Source organism: Anser brachyrhynchus, assembly GCF_964034855.1.
Source record: "Anser brachyrhynchus genome assembly, chromosome: 9".
NCBI lineage: Eukaryota > Metazoa > Chordata > Aves > Anseriformes > Anatidae > Anser > Anser brachyrhynchus.
Genome location: NC_137703.1, coordinates 5,885,592 through 5,903,721, shown reverse-complemented (window position 1 = coordinate 5,903,721; position 18,130 = coordinate 5,885,592). Strand labels below are relative to the sequence as shown.

Sequence of the window (18,130 nt, the reverse complement as noted above, 5' to 3'; positions counted from 1 at the left end):
CGGTGATGCTCAACCTTTAGGTCTGCCTGTCTACTGAGTCTCCCTGAGTCCAGGCTACCAAAGCTGTTCAATACCCCTTCACACAGAAAGCTTCTGGCTGAACTGTGACCCATTCCTGACAGAACAGGAGCCACAAGGAGCTGGCGAATGGCTTCTCCTGGCACTGGACAAGCAGTTCTGCTGCTCCGCACACAGGGGCAGTGAGCCACCTAATTGGAATTAGGGTATCTCTCACCATGAAAACTCTCTTATCCTTAAGAAAGGAAAAATATTAGCAAAGCTGTATAAAAGCTGTGGTTTTGTCCAATAGCTTCATGGAGAGGATAAATGGCACCTCCACAGGGTCTGGTCTTTGATTTTCACATCCACTACCCCGCTGCCCCATTGCAGACTTACGTCTGCCTGTGCCATCACGCCAAGGAAGCGTGTCTGCACAGCAGCTAGCCAGCTGGCCGAATGCTGCCTGCACTGGACATCACTCACGCTGACTATCAAAGGGCTCGCTCTGCTGGCCCTGCTCTACCTCCACCCGCAGCACCCCAGCTGGAGCAGGAGCACATCGCCCGGACCAGCTGCCACCTCTGCAGGGAGGCTCTGAGCTGGAGCTCCCGGTGCAGACAGGCGAGATAGCCACGGGTGGCAACAAACCATCATTCGGGCACTAACAGGGGCTCGCCTTGTCAGCGTCTGGATCAGCCTGGTAAAGCAAATATCACCTCTGTTTCACTGGTGTCTCCACCATCACAAAGAAAAACTGAAATCCTTCACATTTACCCCTATGCAGAGATGAAAACTTAAGAGCCCCAGCTGGTGGTAAGCGATGTAAGAGCTGAGGACTCCTGCGGCACTTCGCGCATGTTAGATTCTGAGATCGGACGGGCTCATGGGCAGAGATCTTCCTCAAACTGGAATTGTATTTCCACATTCATGCTTGGTCCCTGCTTTCCCACCCGCCAGCATCACAGACAAGGAGTTTCAACAGCAGCCTCCAGCTTTTTCCATACTTTATGTGTTCTGGGATATTTCTTTAATGAGCAATGATCTCTTTAGAAGGATATAAAGCATGGATTTCTTCTCTCTCAAAACATAAAGAGATACTTACTGGAAAATCAAACAGATCATGAAGCCTAAGGTAACCCATCTGCAATACGCCTGCCTCTGCCTTTCAGAACTCAGCAGAATACAGAGGGCTGTGGCTGTGGCACTCTGCAAATCCACTTTCAGAAAGTACTGCATGCAAAATAGCTCACAGAGACTTAAATACGTTAATAACTTAAGAACCTAAATAAGCTGATATTTGATGTGACCTACATTAATGGGGAGGCATTACATGGCAGATAAGCAGAAAGTTCTCATCTATTGTATAATACATGATTTATTCACACCATAAACATATTGAGAAAAAGGATATGCTCTGGCATTCCCTCTACTTATTTTTCCCACAGAAAAAAAAAATACTAATGTAAGAAGATCATGCTGGTGAGAAGATATTCATATCACAACAGCAACAGACTTAGTGGCAGGGCTGCCAGATACTGCTTTATGGTTGGAAAGATATAGAGGAAAGCGCATAGGCTGCACCACAGTGCACCCATAATTCTAACTACCAGCCTAAGAGTGGAAGCAGTTCGTAGAAGAGGCTAATGGCTTTACCCTGACTGATACCATTGCATTAATAAAAATCATCAATAAAAGCATCAATTCCTGCTGTAATGTAAATGAGACAGTGGCAGAGTATGCACTGCAGCTGCAAGATAAGGCACTAGAAAGATATCTAAATTTTTGGTTAATTCTAGATGTCAAGATAATTGGATTTTCCAAATTAAACCTTTCTGTATTTAAAGAGGATTAAGGTTAGGGACTGTAGCAGAGACAGCTACTGTCACTGTTACAAAGAATTTGCTGCTACAGTGCCATTTTTCTTTTTCTATGCTTTGTCTGCTCTAAGCAGGCAAAATGGCAAAAGCTTCATAAAAGTGTAGAAGTAGTTATATCATTTGCAATCACAAGGATTGGCATGGGAAAGCTTTGTTTCTTATGCATCTACCTATTTGTGTTATGAGCTCTTAAGAGAATTTTAGTGAGCATTGAAGGGACAATATAAGATTGTTTAGGCTAAAGCTTGGCTTTCATTAAAAGGTCTGTGATATTTAACATTACTAAATACAGTAGAGTATGAGGATATTGCAGAACCAAGTGCTCAGAGAAGAGGGGGTATGTGATGTTGGGTCAAATATATCCTTAAACTCTTGCTCAAAGCAATTTTTTTTCTTTAGGAATGTCTTCTGGCTCTTTAATTCTCATGATAGCAATGTACATCCCTCAAACCTTGTGAATGCTTCAATTTCATGAAAGAATTAACTGGTATTTTAATAGAAGTGCTGACAATATAAATACTCCTTGAGACACTTTGTCTCCAGATGGTTTCTCAGCAGAAGTTCTCTGATTCCCCACACTTTCAAAACAGGGATATAAACCTCCTGACATAGCAGAGAGTGAGTCAGTCCCACAACTACTAGAAGAAATCTTCCCTATCATCAGATTATTCTGCAGTGTCTTCTGAAGAGACTTTTTGCATCTTCACTGAAGCAATAGACGCTGTCCACTGCTGAGGTAAACCAGCACATTCAATGGACTCATGTCAAGCATAGTCCTTCCATTACTGAACATTGTGAGAGGGTCTCCTTCTGGTTTAATGTCTTCTCAAGGCCTTTATTTTTTTCTGACACTGCTGGAGTTAAGTCTGGAGTGTAACACCACGTGATGAGATATCACTGCAGATTACACTTGCAAGATATGCCAAAAAAAAATCATCTTTCTTTTTAATCTTCATCAGTTCAGCTGCTATCCCCATTCTTACAAAAGAGCCTGACACTTCTGCCACCATGGGGCCAGAACAGCAATGTTCTCCCTGATGAATCTGAGGGGACATCGCAGAGATGGCCCTTTCCTTCACATGGAAAGACACCAAAACACATGTAAATGCGAAAAAAGCAGTTGTCCTATCCTCTCTCCAAGGACGCTGTTCAAAGCCCACTGGAGCCCTTGCAATTATCTCCAAAGTTTGGCTGGATCTTGAGTATCTGCACAGTGCACGGTATGACAGACAATGTTCTATAGGCAGTACCATTTCCTGGACACATTGCCAGGTACTCATCCGTGGGTATGGACTTCAGTGCATAAAGGCTTAAGCAGCAAAGTCCTTAGGGATTTCATCATATAAAGTTTTCTGCTCCAAAGTTTTTATGGGCTAAAGTTTTATATCCTTAAAGTCTTTAGCCCATAAAAATCCAAGAGGATAATAAAACAAATAGCATCTATGTCCAGGGTCTTATGTCCAGGGTATTATGCTCTTGGGTAATAATAATACCTTCAGTAGCAGTATTGACCAGAAACTGCAGATCTATTTTTTTTCCCTTTGGCTGACATTTTGCCATTACTGCCCTCTGAGCTAGTCAGTATTTGCATGCTGTACAGAGCAGCCGGGGGAACATGGTAATGCAAAGACATTATAGGTGTGACTTTGAACTGTTCTTGACGGTGACAGAGGCAAAAGTGAACTTTGCAGACAAATACCAGTAAAACCATTCCCCTAGTCCTCCAGAATAAGGAGCTTGTCTGGTCTAGCCACTCACGATTTCATCTCACTGCCTCACTCCATATATTTTATGTCTGAAATGTATGGATACACCCAAAATTGTATTCACACACTCGTATTAATCCAGATTAGAAAATGGCTGCCAAACTATGGAAAATCAGCAGAATACCCAACAAAACAAAGGAACAAGAGAGGACTTGTCAATAAAACACCAAGCTAATCCCATCCTGATACTTTCTGCAGTCTGGGAGATCCATACACTTCTTTAAATATATATATATATATATATATAATATATATATATATTTTATCATAGAATCATAGAATAATTTAGGTTGGAAAAGACATTTAAGACCATCAGTAAAGCATGGTCCTTAGTGCCATGTCCATACATCTCCTCTTATGGTTTTCTGATCACCTCTGTTAAACTTGTTGTTATTGTCTCTATTAACCCATTCATGCTTTTGCTGAGAAAAAATAATGAAGTCTTACAGCTCTTCCGATTTCCAGAAACGACTGTCCATGTCAGGAAGACAAAATTTTTTTAGCAACAGACACAGCCAAAGTAGAGCTCAATGTGGTCTTACAGAAACCCCAACCCAGGAGGAATCACAGCTAAACTTTGCTTGCACTGATCAATAGAGAGCACCGAGTTTCCAGGCTGGTGGCTCCTCCAGGGAGCTCCAACACCAGTTCATCGGGGTCCACTGAGTGTGAAATCCATGTCCCTGCACAAAGCCAGCATAATGCATCATTTGAGTCATTTTTAAGGGATGACAAGGTTCATAAGCTTCTTGTTGCCCTCCGCACAGGAGTGAATTTTACTCTTAATGCAAATGGTGTTTGAATGCAATATTTTAAGACTAATATTCCGTATAGACACAGTGTTTGATTCATGCCAACCCAAGGGGTAATATGAATGCTTAGTATTGTTTAACCAGCTCCCAAGGACTGAATAAAACCCTCAGATGAAAGATGTGACCTTCAGAGAGCATAGAATCACTTTTTCTTTTCATCTAAAAGATAATTTATCTAATACTTTTCTCCTCATTGAAGACATAGGCTTGCTGCACTGAAAACTGTTTACAAATGTTCTTTCTCCATTAAATTGATTTTCTGAGTATAGATAGGCAGTGTTTTCTGGAACTGATTTAAATTCTCTTCTAATTAATATTCAAGACCAAAATATGTTATCTTTGCATGACTGTGCAATTATTAAAGGCGAAATATCATCTGTGAAAGTAATTATTTTTCTTTTATTTTTTTCTTTAACTAGCCGTTAACCAACATGAAACATATCATTTCTTTCACTTCAGGCTATGATTGAAGAAGCCATCACTAGAGAAGAATCTTTTTCGGTCATGTACACACCATTTGTGACAAAAGTCAAGGTTGACAAAACTGACAAGATGAAGGAGACATTTGCTAAAAAGCACCCTGACTATGTGGAGCACATATATACAGGTAAGAGCAGATTTCACATGCTGTTAAGCACTGTATATTGTTTGCCTGTGTGTGGCTGACTTAAAAGGAGCTTGAGAGAGTCTGGAGCTTGAGCCTCTAAATTTCTGCACTTCTGTGGGGGAAAATTAACTTCTGAGATTTGCTGTATGATTGTACATGATTTAGGTAATCAAATCAGTACTTAGGCAAAGCACAGACTTTACACTGTAAATCCCCACAAAGACTATTTTTATCCACGAAGCCTCATGTTCCAGTTGCTGAATTTCATTATTGCAAGAGCTCTCTTGTTCAGAGGCACTTTTGCAGTGTCTTGTGGCAACAGCGAGGCCCAGGTTCATTCTCATCTCTCTGGCTTCCCATCAGTAACTGGCCCTGAAGCAGGCCCTTTGCTTTCCAAAAATATCCGCCTTTCTGTGAGCACTAGTGGAGGGATTGTCACCTTTGAGAGCATTTCAGCTGCAGGGATGGGAATAGGTTCCCTTTGGGCTGTTGAAGACAAATAGTATCCAGCGTGAACACGGGCTTCATGGGGCCCGTTGTCTCCTGGAGGACTGAAGTCAAGCAGCATCTCCTGGAGTAAACAGACATTTAAATTCCGGTGACCACAGCTTTATTTCAAGAGGAATGGGCATGACATTTTGCCAGAGGAGAGGCGGGGGGATAAAAGGCATTTCTTACACCATTAACCTGGTGACTTGGAACATGGTTGACTCTGATAACACTTGGCTCTGAGTTGGTGGCTGAGAAACATAAGGGGAAACGTACATTTCCCAGGTCAAATTCTGGGTGGTCTCTGTCTTCATCACACCAACGAGACCTGTAGTCCACCCCTCATGGCTGCTTCTTGCAAGGCGGTTCGAAGAGCTGCTGTATGCTGGCTCCCCACGAGAATTACACCGGGGTCGGAGCCAACGGTAGCACCTGCTGAGCCCACCACTCTGCAGGAGAATACGGCTTCCAGAACAGTACACATTGCACCTCTGGGGAGAAAAAGAACATCTGTCTGAATTCAAGTGGGAATTGGGGAAAACAAGTTTTTAACACAAAGCTGCAAATATTTAACATGAGTAAACTTGGCTTGTTCATTTCATTTTCCTTCAGAAAACCAGTATAAAACTAGATCATGTTTTGCAAGTTGCAAGGCACCCATGCATTGGTTTTCTGGCAGTAATTTGGGGATTTTTTTGAAGAGGAAAAATGGGTCTTATTTATCGTGGAAGTTGTAAAGTCCCTGTCTACCATTTACTTGCTGATGTGACTTTGTGGAGAGTTTCCAGGGACAAAAGTATTGGCATTAAAAGGAGCATAAAATAAAACTCCCTGAATCTGATTTGAAAAAAAGATAAATTCAGATTTCACATAACTCCCTCAATTTATAGCAAGGGTGAGACTTTCAAAAGCACATAAGCAGCAAAAGCGTGCAAGTGTTGCACTGAAATTCAGTTGTGTTCATAAATTACAGGATGTTTCTGAAAGTGTCACCAGGCATTTTCTCACTCCTAACCAAGAAAGAAAAGGAGGAAGGAATAAAAGGATGAAAGGGCTTGGTCCTATAGCACTTCAATCAGTTATAAAACAGATTGAATAGAGCCAGGTCTGCACTCAAGGGTGTTTGTTTACAAAAATCTGTTGGTTGAAAGAATTGCTTCAATCCTATGCAAGTTTCTCTGAGTGCAGGCTCTGGAAGCACTAGTTTCGAGGAATTAAATGGGATAGCCAAGATCATAATTGTGTTTATTGTGTTTCTGCTTCTAAGCAATGCAAAAGAAAAAAGAAAAAAAAAAAAAACAATATGGGTGTCAGGGTTCTGAGACTGCAGTGTGTGGGAGGTGCTGACTGAGAGCCCCGGAGGCTGCCACACAGCTTCCACGATGGTTCTCACGTGGGCAGGAATCTCCTGACCTCCCTCTTCCATGTCCTGGAAGCCCTCTCAGACAGAGAGGACTTTTCCTGGCCTCAACACTGAGATAACTCACAACGGTATTAGCTGAAGGCAACTAAAGCAGTAGTGGTTTCTCAGCTTATCTATTCAGACCTATCCCAAAATCACGTTACCCACCAAAAAAAAAAAAAAAAAAAAAAACAACCACTCACAAGGAACAAGTTGTACCCATTGTCGGTGTTGTACCACCAAGCATTCAATCTGCAAGGTCCATATCTCACATAGGTGAAATTACAAGTATGAGCTAATCCCCCTTTTAACAGTGGGTTTGAAATACCAGGCACATCACGAACATGTTATTTTAAATAACCTTCCTGTTCCGTAGCAATCACTCATCCAACTTTAGTCCACGTTCTGCTATAATGCAAGGACTGAATTGATTTCAAAGTTTTCCTTATTGCCAAGGAAGAGAAGCAGACACACATTTAAATACAAGCGCACAATGCAGTTTGTTTCAAAATTGAGAATCCATCAGAAGCAGAGCATGCTGCAAGGGAAATATCAGGTCCACTCGCTTTGATTTATGTACGAGTAAGTCCAGGGAGCTCTGAAGGGGGTTCTCCATTTGTCACTGTGACCGCGCAGCCTGGCATCTTAAAAGCAGAGCTCACTGAAAACAGAGCACTCCTTTGTGAAAAGTGACACTGACATTCAATCTAGGTTTATTTTTTGCAGGGGAAGGAGAGGAAGGAAAGGGCTGTGGTCTAGCTCCCCAACCAAAGGTGGTTTATGCAATTTCTCTGAGCATCTGTCCTCACTCAGGTCGGGGCAGGCAGATATGCTGGCTTTTCAGCAGGGGCGTCACAAACTCTGGAGAAGCCACAGCACAAACATAGCCTGGGACTATGGTGGTGGTGATGGTAAAAACCCACAGCTGTAGAAAATCAAATGTCATAAATTGGGGGAACAACTCCAGCTTGTTTCACAGTTAAAAAAATAAGGATCTTACATTCATGAAGAGTTGAATTATTAATGCATTGGATGATCAGCATCGAAAAGTGTAAAAACATATTTTATCCAATGCATCAGCAAAATTTACGCTGCTGATGGAAAAGGTTGCAAAGTCTGGAATTTCAAAACCCACTGACAGCTGGATAGGTTTTTTTGGTCACCTTTGTTTTGGCAAGCTTTTTGGATTACATTTCATTCCTTCTTAGACTTCCTGTATTTTCCTCGAAAAAAAGGTAGCATCTATTGCAACTGAAAAGAAATGTGACAGTGGAAATTACTTTCATTTTCATATTCCAGATCCTCATGGACTTCATATCTTGCCACAGACAACTGAGTGGTCCTCTCCTCCTCCCCAGCAGTACTTACTAACTCTGGGTTTCAGAAACAAACACATTGGAAAAATATTGGAAAAGCTGTCAAGTAGAAAACTGCCAATCTTTTCAGGTATGCCAACTTGCTTACTAGATGTGATAGCTCAGGGGTGACCTCCTCAATCCTTACTGAATGAGGGGGACCACGGATCTCTCAGGACCCATTTATCTATGCCTGAATCTCAGACTCCATCAGCCTCTCTCCTCCAGTGTACCTCCGTCATGCTGCTAGATCCTCTGTGCAAAATGTAGATGAATAAACAAGGTACACAGTTTGTGATTTCATTTCTTAGACCGGAAAGCACCTTTCAGTCCTATCACTAAAGAAGAAGCAAGAAGACATTGGGAGACCGTTGGGAAAAAGATCGTGCCAGTCATGGATTTTATAAGAAGCACCAAATTAACGGTGGGTATAAACTTAATATTTCCTCATGTGTGCAGCAGCAGAAGTCAGTGTGCATGCGAAAGATGTACGCTTTTTGGTGGGTAGTCCATTCTCCCCATACTCCAGAAATGCTCAGCTAATTGTGCTAGGACTAGAGTTCAATTGAGTTTTAGATACTTTTTAAAAGAAGCCCTAATTTTTCAAGTGTACCCAGTTTAAAATCACTTTGCGTACAATTTTCTCAAACCCTTATGGCCTATTATATCCCTACTTCACATAACCACCAAAACTACTCTGTATATTTAATACCCATAATACTCTACACTTATCACAAGGCTCTCCATCAAGAGTTAATAATTGCTGCTTGAAGTATTTCTAGTGATTTAGATCCTGATCCCTATGTAGTAAAGTATGTGAAATAACCTTCAAATCTGTTACAAACATATTGAAGGTATATTAGTTAATTCTAGTCCATACTTTCTGCAATAATGTACACAGCTTTTTAGCACCATGGCTTTTGATTAGCACAAAAGGTCAAAAATCAAATTTGCATGTAGACTAGACTGTTTTAATTCAATTCTTAAATTATTCTCCTGAAAATAAGTGGAAGAAGCCTCTCCTTCCCAGATTGTAAATGCTAATGTTAATGCTTTTTCCCTAGCAATAACAGTTTTTTTAGTTTTCTGTATGTTGAAGGAATCAGAGCCATTTCCTCATCAGGGGTGTCTTAGCAAATCACAGGATTTATATTCTTAGGCTTTGATACCAGATAGGAGGTTGACAAGAACTGCTACTTAGCAACTCCTAGCAAGGAAGAAACATTAGCTAGATATTTGGGGGATCTATGTCTCCTTTACTCTCGGAGAGCAGCTGCTGAAACAGTAAGTGCTTGAACTCACAGGCTTAGTGGGAGGTAAAGGTGCTTAGTGCTTTGCCAAAATGGGTGCTCATAAAGCATCTTCTTCAGTGCGAGGCAAGTGGAGCAGGCTGAGGGCACACATCCACTAGGAATCACCCAGGTTCTTCTTTCCCATCCTTTCCTGAAGCCATGGGATGCTTCCTTTGGATGACCAAAAGCCCAGGTTATTGATGTGCAGGCTAGTAGGAGAAGCATCTTTGGGAAAGTGAAATATCTGCTATTGCCGTTGGCATTGCACTTCAACATCTACAAAACTAGAATAATAAACAAATGGTGGATTGGATACTGGGTACAGAATAAAACCCTGGTCCTCATCAAAGCTCCTGTAAAACTCCAGGGTTTGTTTGTCTGTTTGTGTGGTTTATGACCCCACAATTCTTTCTTTTGGTATAATGTAGAGTTTTCAGAAGTGAGGTTCCAGTATTGCAGTTATTCAGTCTCTAAAGAATATCAGGAAGAGGAAAATTCTGGAAAGTGATATGTTATAGATTCCCTAAAACTATCCTATTCTATAAATGAATTTGGAGGAACGGGACCACATGGTTTGAACAGAGATACATGGTATCTGGCATCCAGGGTATAGGGGAAAGAAAACAAACTGATTTCGTAAGAGACGAGAGCAGAGAGGTATGCTGCGATTGCTCAAGCCAGTCCCCAATAGCTGTATAAATTTACACTGCTCCTACACAGTAATATTTTCTACCAGCTCTGGACGCCACCTCAGACATCTAAATATTCTTGCTGAAACAGAAGAAGGTTAACAAAAATACAGGGTGAAATCCCAGCACCACAAGCCAGCAGCAAACTTGCCTTCTATTCAAGGAGGTCAGCACAGCAGCCAGGTGGTTCGGGCAAGGTCTGCCCAAGGCAGAACAGGGTAATAGGGCTGAACCATGCTCCGACAGATTTATAACCAGTCACCAGGGCACCAGCATGGGAGTTTGGACAGAGAAAAGAAAAACCCCAAGACAGAAGAGATCATCACTGAGATAGAACAAACAGCTGCCAATTCCACATCCATTATTGGTAGGAACATATTCACTATCCCTTCAGTTTTCATAGCACCGAAATAATCTGGGCAAGACAGAACCTCTGACCCAAAGAGAAAAATGACAAAGCGAATTATACCTGATAATGCAGATAGGCACAGAGCCAGAACTGCTCTGCTACTGGTGATTAAAATCTCTTTATGGACCTGGCAGAGATTTAGCCACTTTTGCTTCCTTGAAAGTATTCCAAAATTTTCTTCAAGCTAGAAATATGATTCCACCAGCTATCCGTCACACAAACTAAATTTAAAACTTCTGCAAGACAAACCTCAGATACAGGCATTAGTATTACAACTTACTTTAAGACAATAAGGGAATGTGTTTATTTTTAATATTCCTTTCTACCCTCTTCTTCATTTGCAAATGTGCAATCCAAAATGCTTGTCCTAATCAGATATTTTTTTTTTTTCACAGAAATGTCTCAGTGCTAAAGCAGAGCTTATTAAGCAATGGCAACACACTTAATATAAGTCAGTTCTGCCACCTCAGTTTTGCAGCTACACAGCTTACAGTTAATTATATGATTTGTACACGCGCCACTGTTGATAGGACATGAAGCTAATGATTAAAAAAGCAGAGCATTTTTCATTTGCCCTCTCATCTTCATAAAGAACAGCCAGTCCCATTTAACTCAAAGGGACATTTATGTATTGAAAAACAAGAGGCGTGAGAGAGGACACAGCAGTCTGGCCCCTGTGCACTGTCTGCTGCTGGTGGTAAAACCCCACAAACCTCAGCTGCCCAGAAACACAGGCCATGACAGAAAGGCTATTTTATTTGCCTTAAAAAAAGGTATCAGTCAGACTTTCAGCTACTGTTATTGCAACCAAGATTACCAGCAATGACAAGTAGTTATTCTATCAAGTGATTTCACTGGGGTAATTTCTGCTGCTTTGTGCGCACCAAGTTTGCCTTTCTCCTCCTGTAGTCCCGTGTCGATGGCACATGATGTTACTTTACAGGAGAAACAGTGGCCAGAGGGGCTTATTAGACTGCTCATCTCATAAAGGTGAGCAAAACCTACCATATGATTCACAGCATGATGCGTACACTTACAGATCTCACTGTTTTGATGTCTATTTTTTAATAGAGGGAAAGTGTTTACTACATACAGATTTCAGCATACATATTTTCTGGAGCATACCAAGGGCATTAAAGAAACATGATGAAGGATGTTCCTGCTTGTTATTGCAATACACTACCGAGCTTTTTGCAAGGCATAACTTCATTCAGATTTTGAGCTGAAAAATACCAGTAAAGATGCCACAATTGTCAAGAACTACTGGGGACACCCCAGACCTTTGCAAAGTGGTGCACTTAAAGATGATAGTTAGACATGCCAAGTGTGTTGGATATGACAGATGCTGCTTTAAATCTGGGCTGACCGGCCACTTCGCTTTGCTTTTTCTTTACCACTTCTGGTACTCAGGAATTCGACTTTATAAACAGAAGTGGCATAAGCGATGACTCCTTTTTTTAAGAACAGATTAAAGCAAAAGGTGGAGCTACCATCCCAAAATTCTCAGTACATGAAGGAACACGTTATTAAATGAGCCAACTCTCTTTCTCACTGAAGTCTCCATTTAAGTTTGCTCTTTACTTAACCTTCACTGCACCTTCCTGAGCTGGTTTCAGTTTCATCTGATTGCTTGGCCACTTCATTATTTTTTTACTGCAGCTTAGTAGCCCCTTGAATTCTGCTATAGTTCATGTAATTCTCATCATGTGGTTCAGTTCCCTGTGGAATTTTTTCTCCTGATAGCAGTTATTTACTGTCTCCTTCTGCATTTCTCATTGTCACTGAAAGACCATCACTGACAAAGTTCAACTTTCTCTAGTACCCCTTTTTTAAAACAAAACAAAAACAAAAACTCATGTTGGTTACTTATTTATTTACTTCCAACCTAATATAAACTTAAACATTATTGCTATGTCCACAGAGTGCATGTTGGCACAGATGCCCAGTTTGTTTCCTACAGCTACATGATATGCTCTCATATTTTTCTGGGGAGTCAAGTAAGGAAAAAAATGGTTTTTTTTTTGCTTTTACTTTCTTAATCATTGGAGAAGCCCCCAACAGACACAGCATGGTGAGAGAGGATTTCTACCTGCTTTTGCAGCTGATGACTCAATATGCTCATTTCTTAACACTTACACAAAATGTTTTGGGTGGATTTCAAGAATAGCAGGGAAAAACCTTTTGCTGTATCTAAAACGTTGTTTGTCTATTTTATGTTGATAAGAGCCCTCTTTCTCTATCTCATTAACTGATTGCTTCTCCTTATTTTAATGTGCACAGCTGTCTCTGGAGACACAGCTATCTGGCTTTCACACACCGATGATTAGTTGGAGACAGGGCTCCATTTTGTTCCTTGCTCTATTGCTATACTAACTAGACTGTGTCAGACTTACAATTTCACGTATCAGAGATCACAGAAATCCCTTTCCATCCTAATGTATCCTACTGCTACTAGGTCAGACCCACAGAAAAGGACTTTTCAATTCATAAAAATAGTTTGTAAGCAAGTTGTCTTGGGCTCCCCTCTTAGAGATGGGTCAACAGAAGTTCATAAGAAGGTAGGACTGGAACAGCTCTCCTGGCTCCTCAAGTCAAATCACCTCCTATTATACACCCTTGTGTCACATAATATCCTGCTCATAAATTGAGTAAAATCTGCCTTAGAACTAGCTGAGCTTTCTGATATTTCTATTCTTGCTGTAACATGCTAAAGACCTTCAACCTGAATTATGAGAAGCTTAATTGCCACCCCGGTATTACTTGTACCTATTTATACGCAATGGTCCTTCTGTTATCATCATCTTTTATCTCCCCCTTCCCTTTTCAGTTGTTTACTCTCTTTAGAATTTAGCCCTCCATTATGTTTATTGAGAAAAATAATAAGCTCTTGGCATTTTCATTAATAGACTAATCAAACCACACTTCTCTCAAAAGAGGTATCTTCTACCGTGCTGGCATCTCTGCTCCGTGATACTTGGGTTTAAATTAACCTCTCCAAACACAGCTGACTGGAGCTATCTGCAATACTGAAAGAACTGCTGACCAGAGCTCCTCTTCCCTGTGCAGTGTCTGGTGCTAATGGAAATTCATTGGCTCAGTTCTTTCTTTCTCAGTTGCTTTCATATCTGGACTTCCTAGATTATAGCTGAATTCCTGACAGCAGCTTCCAAAGTATGGTCTTTTACTTTATATTACTTTACAATTATGCTATATATAATATTAATAGGGATAAAAATGTTTCCATAAATAAAGGAAGAAGAGTATTGCTATTAAATACTTAAATTTGACATAAGAATGATGTTCTTAGTCATTTTGGTAACGATTTCTATAGCCACTTGATGCTTTCCCAGTGCAAATTTCTGCAAAACCAAAATCAAGATCAGATCAAAAGATCAAGACTCTTTGTCAAGAGAAGTTGATCTTAAAAGGAGGACACCATTTGTTGAAAAATAAATTTAATTCAAAACTTTCCATTCACCCTGCTCACTGTACGGTTGGACCTAGAATCAGCTACCTGGGAACCAAAGCGTATGTAAATGGCAGCATCAACACGCCACCATATGGTACTGCCAGAACAAAGGTCTGCTAAAAATACTGGAAGTGTTTTTGAAAATCTATGCCAATACTTGCAATTTCAGGCACTTAAATACATTCACAACCCTGATTAGATGAATGGAAATTTCACTCAGAATGGCTGAGCATTCAGATAAGCAATGGCTACATTTTGTCAAGAATCTAGGCCAAATTGCTTTTGAAAATCTCAGTAGGGTGCTCATTTGCATTTTTGGCATCAGAACACTTTTGAAAATATGGTAGTAGGGCTGCCATCCATCAAACGCTTCAGCAGGTGCTGAGATTTTATGCAAGCACTTGGCTGAGCCTCTGTATGCACATACTTAAAATTTACCACGTGCCTGGAGGATCAGAGACCACCTCTGCAGGTTTTAGCTCCTCAGGGTTGAATATTTGAAAACTATGGATTTCCCTAGTCTGCAAACAAACCATAGTCTTAGCCATTGCACGGTTTCCTCAACCTCTTTCCTGAAACTTTAAAAGCAATCCATAAAAGTCAGATAATATTTAACTGAGGGGATTATTGAAAAGCCATTTCCAAATGAGAAAATTGCATTCATGTTTGTTATCTGCTCTTTCCCCTTCACATATATTATGACTACATATTTATTTTTCTAGTACAACTAGAGAGATTGTAGAAAAAAAGTCTTTTTCTCCTCTATAAAGATTGTCAGAAGCATTATCTTAAAGGTGCTGGATGCCATATTGCTTATAGTATTACCAGCGTAAATATATATGGAGATAAGCCTCAAGGCATAAGACTCAAAAGGATAAGTGTGTTTTCTGTGACTCTCCTCTAACCCACTTGCTTTTCCTGAGAGAACAGGACAATTTCTGTGCGTGTTCATATGTGATAGAGAAGTTGCATTACGCCAGCATCCTCGGCCGGTTGCAGCGAGTCACGGAACAGTCCCAGGTGATTAATCAAGCGATGGCTGAGCTAGCATCCATTCCCTATCTGCAGGACATCAGTCAGCAGGATGCTGAACTGGTGAGCATTCATTTCTAATCCTTGTTTTGCCTTTCGCAGGCAGGAAGGCAGGGAGGGAAGGGTTGGGGCAGAGTGCTGCACTGCAATTTTCTCTGGAAGTCATTTTTTTGAATGTGTGGACCTGAAGTAGTTTTAAAATCCTGCTGCAGTGCCTTGTCTGAGATGCTAATCACCTGCAAGGATGACTTGTACAGAACCAGCATGACTCATCTGCAGGCATATTTTTAAAACCTCTTCTTTTCCCCCAAACCTGCCCAAATCAGTCTGGGAAAATGATTGCAATTATTCAGATTGTGCTACGTTAAGATACCTAGCATCAGAAGCCACCTGCAGCAAAGCAGGCCAAATCTGGTTAAAGCAAAAGACAAAGGAGAAAGGAGGAAAAAAGATTTTTGTTCCCAGCTCCATCTACAACTTGCTCCCTGTCTCTGAACGAAGCAGGCTCTCCCTTTGTAAAGTGAAGGCAGTGATGCCAGCAGGGCTGTGGCAAGACCGGGGTCACTACTAGCGTGATAATGCATCAATACCCTGCGACTAGAAAGTGCTGCAAGTGCATGGTTATTCTTCCACAAGGCTGCTCGGTTTCCTGACAAGGAGGGATGGAGATCATGCTCAGGCACATTTTACACATTTCAGCCTGGAAAAAAAAAAAAAAAAAAAAAAATTCCTTCCCCCAGTTCCCACATGTAAACGCAGACAGGTTTTGATGATCTGACTTTGGTCCTCTAAAGACTCTCAGTTTTCTCAAAGCCAGCCCCTGGACACGTGTTTGTGGCCCTGCAGAGATCCGGGGATGGCGAGCAGAGGCCTGCAGCTGCTGCAAGGCCTGCTAGGCCGTGAGGTCTGGCCTCCATAGAAGGGGAAGCCACACAGCAAAGAGACTGCGTTGCAAGAAGATATTCTCCTTTTGATGCAAGTTTGCCAGTATTAAACTTCAGCGGGCCCACATTTCAAGGCTGACTAAAGGGTCTGGAGTTATTGGTACATATTTCAGTTATAGGTTTTCTCCAGGGTGCAATATTTTCAGTACATCACAAGCTAGATGCAGGCTATTAAACTGCTGCCTGTATCTTGTCATGTAGTAATCACAAGCCTGACCTCCCTGGAAACCTTTTTGAGGAAGGCTGCAGGCCAGCCCAGACAAAGGTCCTCGGCCTGTCGGGGCAGGACTGGGCAGAGTGAGGGTGCCTCCTGGAGGATTTCAGTGAGAGGCTCGAAATCTTTCAACAAAACACGAACGCTTTGTTTGCTGAGCCAAAGGTAAAAATGTCTTTTAAAAGAAAAAGGCAGAAAATCTCTACCAGCTATTCTATCTGGAGCATTAAAATGCATTAATTCAGCATTCATTTTTTTCTTTGTCTTGTCGTCCCCTTGTAAACTATATCTTTGGTCTGTGTATGCAAATGGAGGCTCAGACACCATGTAGCTGGAATATTTTAGGGAACTTCAGGCATCACACTGCTAAGAAGCACAAATGTGCAGATTGGCTTCACCAGGGAATGATTAATGGCCCTTGCCCTTCCTGGTGCCATGAGGGACTGCACCAAGCTCACGACATTGCTGCCCATTGCTGGGCCTGCTCATCTGAGCCATCCCACAGCGAGCAGAAGATCCCTCGTTGCTCAGCCTGGGCCCCATTCTCTTCCCTCCACTGGACTGCAGGCAGGAGGAAGCACTGGTGGAACTGGGCTGTACTGGTGGGCCCTGGCGGCCTGCAGCGGCCTGTGGCCACAGGGACAGGATGGCAGCACCCGCTCCCCTCCACCTGCTTCTCACTCCTAAGCTATCTTTCTAGGAGGTATCTAAATAGTTTTAAAGGTATTTTTTTATGAAGAAGACTCATCTGGCCAAATTCTAATCTCACTTGTGCTAATAAAAATTTAAAATAATTCCTCTGAGGTCATTCTGACTTTACATTGGAAAGGTGAGATAAGGCTTTATGACCTAGGAAGGCAGTTAAATTGTGTTGTTGGAGAATGCTAAAGATGCCAAATGTTTATTATCACATCCAGTATGAGTTGCATAAAGTTTAAAACATGTTGAATTTATAACAGTGCAATTTGCACTGATACAGCAAGGATCCCAAAGGCATTTCAGTTATAAACTCTTCTCTGTAAATGTCTTCCTGTAACTAAATAAATAAAGTCCTAATCTATAGCACAGAGAATTTGAGCTGAGGCCTTTTTAGATTAGTATTTATTCATAGACCCTGGGAGAATAAAGATCTCAGTTAGCTTGAACAGTTGAATTGTTGAAACAAAACATGTCCGAAGTTTATGATTTCACTGTCACCATATTTGTACATGATTAATCAAGATGAATGTTTGTCAAAAAAAAAAAAAAACTATTTCAGTTTAAAATCAAATAATAAAAAAAAATAATAAAAAAAATTTCCTTGGAGGAAGGGATTTTCCAAAAAAAGATCAGCTTTGGAAGAATTACTTTGGTTTGCCAATTGTCCATTCCTATCGCATTCACCTTTTCTCTGCCAGCAGAGCCAGTGAAAAACTTTGGGTGATGAAAACTAAACCCAAAGCAGGCACAGGGCCCTTTTCACAATGAGCCAGATTTCCTGGCTTAACTCCTTGCCCAAAACAGTGAAGTCTCCAGCTTGGTTGGGTTTGGGGGTGGCAGACCCACGTCCCAGTCCCTACCCCGGTGACCCCTGTTCAACCTATTCAGGAGGAATTGCTCCAAGGACAGCCACTGAGAAATCCCTTCCTTCCCTGTCCTGTTCCCCTCCACCAGCTCTGACGCAGACTTTGTGCTTTACCCTTTCTGCCCTTAATACGCTTAATCTCTGGGCTGTGTCTATTCTGGATTCATAGAAGGAGATTATCTGTCATAAAAGTATTCTGATGGAAAATT

At 41.3% G+C, this 18,130-nt stretch overlaps 1 protein-coding gene across 1 annotated transcript in view; it reads left to right on the top strand.

The window, feature by feature from the left end:
• The window catches only part of SPATA16 (spermatogenesis associated 16), a gene marked incomplete at its 3' end in the record, with an annotated part of 78,791 nt that overhangs the window by 47,636 nt on the left and 13,025 nt on the right, over window positions 1–18,130 (top strand). Inside the window, 4 exon segments of the mRNA XM_080605440.1 lie at window positions 4,915–5,062; window positions 8,253–8,399; window positions 8,620–8,732; window positions 15,098–15,262. Coding sequence (XP_080461566.1) covers window positions 4,915–5,062; window positions 8,253–8,399; window positions 8,620–8,732; window positions 15,098–15,262 — 573 coding nt within the window.